At 31.4% G+C, this 7,394-nt stretch overlaps 1 protein-coding gene across 6 annotated transcripts; it reads left to right on the top strand.

Annotated features, from left to right (window-relative positions):
* The first annotated feature begins 515 nt into the window (after window positions 1-515).
* LOC121769107 (protein BCCIP homolog) lies at window positions 516-4,416 on the top strand. 6 transcript variants are annotated; one of them, XM_042165799.1, is made up of 10 exons: window positions 516-674; window positions 1,042-1,202; window positions 1,289-1,359; window positions 1,480-1,704; window positions 1,919-2,128; window positions 2,623-2,688; window positions 2,795-2,884; window positions 2,962-3,018; window positions 3,807-3,908; window positions 4,164-4,416. In XM_042165799.1, exons 2-9 carry the CDS (start codon window positions 1,043-1,045, stop codon window positions 3,900-3,902), a joined length of 975 nt encoding a protein of 324 aa, XP_042021733.1. In that variant the 5' UTR covers window positions 516-674; window position 1,042; the 3' UTR covers window positions 3,903-3,908; window positions 4,164-4,416. The 6 variants fall into 6 exon arrangements, with proteins under 6 accessions (XP_042021733.1, XP_042021730.1, XP_042021731.1 ...); XM_042165796.1 differs by having other exon boundaries at window positions 3,997-4,416; XM_042165797.1 differs by having other exon boundaries at window positions 3,807-3,923.
* Window positions 4,417-7,394: the final 2,978 nt, after the last annotated feature.

The following is a 7,394-nucleotide window of genomic DNA, read 5'->3' as shown; positions in this document are numbered from 1 at the left end:
AAAAAACTAAATAACAAAATAAAATAATTAAAATTCGATAAATTTAAAAATGTATTTGTTACATCCCTTTTGTCAAAGTTCAAAATGAGTCAAAATTAAACGGTTCCGTAACAATCGAACTCATCACCAAATAACAGAAAATTATAATACACATATGCATATAGGTGGTGTTCGGTTTCCAAGATAAAATAATACCAAGATATAATCTAGGATTGAGTTATGAGATTATTTTAGTCATATGGGGTTAGCTATGACTAATTATCTCATGATTATCCATCTAGGATTGAGTTGTGAGATTGAATATCACGAACCAAACATACTACATATTTAATCACCAGATACAATCTAGGATGGAGCACATAAATATACTGTAGATTAAAAGTGATAATGGGCTTGAGTTTATTTTTGATACAATCTGGCCCATATATCTAGCCCATCGTCTAAAGGCCCAATAACAAAATTTGGGCTAATTAAAACAAATAGGAATACTAGTTTCAATTCCCTTTCCCTCACACTTCTCACTCATCAAATTTTGTAGTGAAACGCGCGACGCCTCTGCCCCCTTTCTTCGGTATCCTCGGCCGACCATACAGCTAGTCGACGCGGCCGTGGACGTGGACGTGTGCTCGCTGTCTTCTCCTCAGCAACATAAGTCAGTTTTCTTTGTCCACCAGGTCAATTTTTCCATATTCTTCCCATCTCAATCCACTCTCAGTGACCTTGCTTGCCTGTTTCTTCGTGAATTGGAATTTGTGTATCTAATAATTAGAATCATAATATATGTGAGATATTGAAATTTGAGGTCAAACTGTTCTACTTTTTCATAGCAAAGTGTAAAAGAGTATTTTGGAGAATAAGTAGTAGTAGCTATTGGCAGTCTATTGGAAAATCAATCGACAGTAGCTATTGGCGGGAAAATAACATTTATGTGATTTTTCCGGTAACTCTGTTTTTTTGTAGTTAGTATAGACTATAGATATAGATGTTCTTCACTAACCTTCTCCAATTCATGATGCCAATATGGGTTCTTTAACTTTACAGAATGCCACGGAAACCAAAAAAGCATAACCACTCTATGAGACATCGGCTAGTTACCTTTTCCCCATTTGGTCGGTCGAAAGCCATGGCTACTCGGAGTCGGATGGCCACAAGAGGGGTTGAGAAACACGAGCGACAAAATAAAGATTTAGCAACCTCTTCCCGTATGATATTTGTTGGCTTTTTCTGCTTCCTTTTTGGTTCAATGTTATTATTGCATTGTTTTCTAATGTTGTTTGCTTATCTATAGTTAATGGATTCAAATACAATATGAAAGATAAAATCCAGCAGTCTGACTCTTCTGATGATGAGGAATTTGAGGTTGGTTTGATTACCACCATCTCACCAGTTTCATTTGATTGTTGTTACTTGTTAGCCACATTAGTATGATTATGTTTCCTGTTAAAATATTCTTATCAATCAATTTATTTGTTTGCTAAGGGGGATGTTCAAGCCGATTTTGTTTTCTTTGATCCAAAGCTTAGTGATTTCCATGGGGTGAAGGTCCTCTTGCAGACTTACCTTGATAACTTACAGTGGGATCTGAGTGGATTTGTCGACTTAATATTGGGTCAGCCGACTGTTGGCACTGTAGTCAAGATTGAGAATGACGAAGATGATGGAGTATATTCTGTTGTTTCTGCTCTCAGTTTAGAGAGATATAAGGCAAGCAGCTGCTTTCTTTTTTGTGTCTTTATGGTTGCCCTCCTTCACTCATAATTAATTTCCAAACAATTGTTGTAATTATATCTCTCTTTGCTGATTATAGGGTTTCTATGATGACCATATTACATGAGCACAATATGCATATCCCTCTTCCGGAAACCATTGAGAATCTTGAAGTTGAGTTCTGACATATGCTATTTTATGTTTCTATCAGGATAGCAAATGTGTGCTTGAACTCAAGGATTTCTTGCTTAAAGTGTGCCAGGATACGGATGTGTTGGGAAAACTCAAGTCTTTAGTTGGAGAGCATGCTCAACATGTTGGTCTTTTAGTATCACAGCGTGTTGTAAATCTCCCACCTCAGCTTTTGCCTCCACTTTATGATGGTCTCTTTGATGAAGTGGGGTGGGCTACAGAAGATGAGGTAAGTGACAATATTATTATTATAGACAGTTATATTAATTCCTAACCTACTTCTTGAGTTCTTGCTAGAACACAAGTTTCTTGAATTTTTGTAATCTTGAAATGTATTGGGTAAAAATCACATAAACTTTCAAATCGTTGGAGTTGATAAATTATACGCCATGTGGTTGAACTTAATCATAACAACTTAGTTCAATTTTGATTTTTTTACGCTTGTTACACAACAATCCCTTGGGGTAAGGCTAAACAGGGGAACCGGCTGGTAGGAGAAATGGAGGTTTGGGCTCTAGAAGGATTTGGTGATACTCATATTATAGTTATAATTCTGATAATGTTAGATCTCATCAAGAAGTACTTATGAATTATCTCTGGTGATGCTTGAGATGCTTACCTTTTCCTTTCCTAGCTTTTTAATATTGATCTGTCTAGTTTGGGGTGATAATTTTCTTATATCATTATCTCAAGTTTTCTCTTACTATATTTTATTTTTTGTAGCCTACCAAAGAGCTCCGGAGTTCCTTCCGCTTCAAATTTTATCTAATAATTAGCAAAATTTACAAGGTACATTGTTGATCTTTCTCTCCCTGGATTGCTAATATTTGTAAATCACTAAATATCTGTGTAAATTTGCAATTTTCTCATAGTTTGTTTGTATGCATGCATGCAGCACAAAAATGCAGATCAGAACAGAGGGACTGTGAAAAATGGAGAAGAAAGTGTGATTTACAACAGACCTGAAGATGAAATTTTCTTTGAGGTACCTTCTGGAATGTTTTCAATGCTAATACTCTGTTATCAGTGTGCTAACCTGACTTCTATAAAATGCTTCTGCAGCTTAGCTCATGGTCATTCAGTTTTCGCCTACATGCACAGCAGGTTACTGCTAATGAGGCAAGTTCTTCCATTCAATCTTAAGATGTTATCTTTAAAATATAAGACGGCCTTGTATTCCTTGTTTTCAACCCTTCTCCTGTGCATGTATTCCCATATTTCAAACCACATTTTTTTGTTATACGTCATTCTGTGCACCAATGTGGTTCTGTATTGCATAAATATTATATAACCTTATCGTTCATTGTATTTCAGTTACCTTATTGCTAAACAGGGTCACACCAAAGACTGCTATATATTTTAAAAAGGGCTGGCTAATTGGCAAATAAATCATGAAAGATGGTCAAATTCTGGTCTGTCCCACTCTTTTAAAAAACTAAATTATATCACAAAGATTGCAAGTTTTGCAATTATCCCATCCGTCTCTTTTCTGATGAAATACACAATGATGCTGCAACCAGTTTTAACTTTTAAACAAGCCAGCCACCACATAAACATGGAGTATCACCATAAGGAAGGAGTTAGCATTCCTAACAAGGCCATAACATTTACAAACTTTGTGATTTATATTCTTTTTTGATAAGTATGGGACATAACAAAATTTGGCCCTTTTCATGATTTATTTGACAATTTGCCCTTTAAAAAATTGCATGTAACCATTATTCTAAAATCTTTCAAGTACCCTGAGGTGGGCACTATTTTTTTCTATTGCTTGAGGTTCTGTTACGTGTGTATTTCTGATGCATCAGTGATCTGCTTTCATATCCATGATTATATTGATTTATACTATCTCTTAAAGTGCAAATGCATTCATCTTCTTGCTGATTTGAATTCTCAAAAAGATGCAGCTGAAAAACTATCGGCCAATGGGTTTAGTGATGGCTGTTGAAGCTTGTAAGATATCAAGTTTCAGGGAACAGCTGCATTTGTTGATAGATGAATGATATCATGTGAGGTTTCAGCTGGTATGCTTTTATTACGACTCTCCATCTCTCTTCATTCGGTTGTCTGTACATGATCTCCAAACTTTTCTGGCAGTCTCTTGAGTTGTATGGTTGCTTCTCTTCTACTCTCAGTGGGTAGTACGAATAGTTGTTCGACATTTCAAGTCTGCAAAGATAGATGCACCGAAGAACAAGCAGACCTCTACAAGTCGAAATGTGCCTTTTATAGCTTTTTAATCGAATGAAATTTTTGTTGGTCAGATGTATGTGTTCATCCCGTTTTGGATTTGTGCGTTTTTAGCTGCAAATCTCTTGGGAAGCTACGAGTTGCCGATGCAAATTGCACTGATCTCTCTGCTCACAGACAGCACAGCAGTATGGATTGGTTTATTCATGCTCAAATTTTATTAATGTAACCAAATATTTAGTCACTCAAGGTTCATCATCATCTCAAAAATCCATGTCCTTACATTCATTCTATTTTATACCCCATGTTGTATGATCTTTCCCCCTAGCATTGTTCAAAGTGTTGACTGAATGAAATAGTAGTAGATGCTTTCCCCACGCCACCAGTTTAAACAAACATAAATAATGAAATAGGTGAATGAGATCCATGTGTGTGTATATCAGAGATATCGATTAGAAGCTATGGTAGAATGGTGGGGCTATTCTATGGTAGGGTAAGCTAGTGCATATTGTTCATGTGATCCCATTACTCTCCCTCTCTCCATGTGTGTGTGTGTGTGATAGAGAGAGGAGGCAGGCACCATTCTAAATTCTCCTAATATAGATAAAGATAGATGTGGAATTGTGGATCCATCCTAGCAAGAGAAACTGAATTCATACTTTTATTGAAGCTTATGTTATGTCTACAGGAATATTGGTGGGTGCCTTTATAATTATTGATGCGACCCATCCTCTACTCGAATAACATCGCACCTTTTTCCAATACACAATCATTCCCATTTTATCACTTCATTTGCAATACACATTTCAGATGTTTATCTATACATCTTGATAATTTAATATAGTTAAAAAGAACGAGATAAATAGCCAAATTTGTTTACCTTCAATTGGTGGAATCAAGCGTTCATTGAAAAATTTTAAATCACTGTGCTTAGGTCATATCTAATCATTTACACCAAACTTAAATCCACTTTTGAGTATATGTCACACCAAAAAGTAATTTTACTACAATCACTTACACCAAATTTAAGACCAAATATGGCGTCGTTTCAAAAAAAACAAAAAATATGTTTGAGTTTAGTGTATGGTTGGAGAAGATTTCTACACAAAAACTCATTTTTTGTGTATGGTTGGAGATAGTCTTATAAAGAAACAATCGGATTAATGGGAAGACTGAATTACAACAAATAATCTTATTAACTTTTTATAAACAAAAGTGACGTTCTTTCGGAATAAAATTGCAGTTGTTATGCATGTTAGATAATTTTGATTCACAAGAGAAATGGACTAAATGATTTTCAAATTTCTCGAGTAAACATGGAGTTTTTCAGAAAGATATTAATGGAAAAGGGACTAAATTATTTTCAAATTTTTAAATGTAGGATCACTTGAAACCTGGAGTATTAACCATAAGTTTCGATAATCTTTAAGGAAAATGTTTTGGAGACATAATGTCTAAGACATAATGAGGTTAAAGTAGTCATTTTAGCTTGTTTTATATTTTTATTTAAATAAATGTTTTGTATATATACCATACTACCCTTATGCATATAAAAACATTTATTTATATATAACAATTACTTGATTAGGAAAGTTGTGTGTATTTATTTGGATGGCTTGATTTAAGCAAATTATACTCAAATTGTATGAAGTGTATTAAATACTCCTATGATGCTAAGTCACGAATTTTATTTTAAAATATAATTTTAAATAATGAATTTAAACTTTATTTAAATAGTACATTATACAATTATATTTTTAAAATTCTAAACTTATATGTACTTAATAAATTTAATACTCAATCTTAATTTTATCATTACAAAACATTATTGAATCTAGAATTTATATGTATAAAATTAATAAATCAATTTAATTGCTTGAGTTCTTAGAGCATCAAAATTAAGATTTGAAATTTATACATGTTTTAATTTATTAATGGACAAAATGTTAGGGAACAACAATTTAAATATGTATACTAGAATTAAATTTTCAGATGGTGTCAAAATAATTTAATTAAGTAATAATTTCTAAAGCTAAAATAATTTAGCTATATAAATTTAATAGTCATATTTCACAATTAAATTTTTTCATTTTTTATACACAACCCTTTCTTTCATGAGATTATAACAAGTAAAAAATTAAGTATATATACATACATCTATTTACTAAAAGTATTTTAAATTTAGAATTTTAAACATTATTAATAACAAAAAAATTGGACGTTAATAACTATTACTATTTCGTTGGATGATAACACTAAAAAACTAAGTATGTATATGCATGTAGTCATTTTTATGATTCAGAATTTAAATAATTATTTAATACTAATAAAATAATTTGATGAGAATGACTATTACTATTTCGTTATACTAGTCTTTTACAATTTAGAACTTTAACGATTATTTAATAACAAAATACTTGGATGCGAATGAATATTCCTATTTCGCTGGGTAATAACACTAAGAATTTAAGTATATATACATGTAGTCATTTTATGACTTCAAATTTTAATAATAATTAATAAAACAATTTGATGCAAATGACTATTATCATTTCACTAAATGATAACTAGTAGAAATTAAGTCTATAACATATTTATACTACTACTATTTTACAATTTAGAATTTTACACATTATTTATAGAAAAAAATTATTGTATGTGAATGACTATTATTATTTTATTGGACGACAACACTAACAAATTAAGTATGTATATGCATCTAATCATTTTTACGATTCAGAATTTTAATAATTATTTAATACTAATAAAATAATTTGATGAGAATGACTATTACTATTTTGTTGGATAATAACAATTAGAAATTAAGTGCATATATACATGTAATTATTTTTATGACTTAGAATTTTAATAATTATTTAATACTAATAAATAATTTGATGCGAATGACGATTACTATTTCGTTGGACGATAACACTAAGAAATTAAATATGTATATGCATGTAGTCATTTTAATGACTTAGAATTTTAACAATTATTTAATATTACTAATAAAATAATTTGATGAGAATGACGATTACTATTTCGTTGGACGATAACACTAAGAAATTAAGTATGTATATGCATGCAGTCATTTTAATGACTTGGAATTTTAACAATTATTTAATACTACTAATAAAATAATTTTATGAGAATGACTATTACTATTTCGTTGGACGATAACACTAAGAAATTAAGTATGTATATGCATGTAGTCATTTTTATGACATAGAATTTTAATAATTATTTAATACTAATAAAATAATTTGATGCAAATGACTTACTATTTAGTTAAAGAGTGTAATTTG

This window comes from Salvia splendens, chromosome 15 (genome assembly GCF_004379255.2).
Source record: "Salvia splendens isolate huo1 chromosome 15, SspV2, whole genome shotgun sequence".
Classification (NCBI taxonomy): domain Eukaryota; kingdom Viridiplantae; phylum Streptophyta; class Magnoliopsida; order Lamiales; family Lamiaceae; genus Salvia; species Salvia splendens.
The sequence above is the reverse complement of the archived record's forward strand: the minus strand, read 5'-3'. Positions and strand labels throughout refer to the sequence as shown.

Coding starts and splice junctions, on each gene's coding strand:
- LOC121769107 (XM_042165798.1), top strand. CDS start 1,043: ATGCCACGGAAACCAAAAAAGCATAACCACTCTATGAGACATCGGCTA. Junction 1,203..1,288: donor AGATTTAGCAACCTCTTCCC/GTATGATATTTG, acceptor GCTTATCTATAG/TTAATGGATTCAAATACAAT. Junction 2,689..2,794: donor TAATTAGCAAAATTTACAAG/GTACATTGTTGA, acceptor GCATGCATGCAG/CACAAAAATGCAGATCAGAA.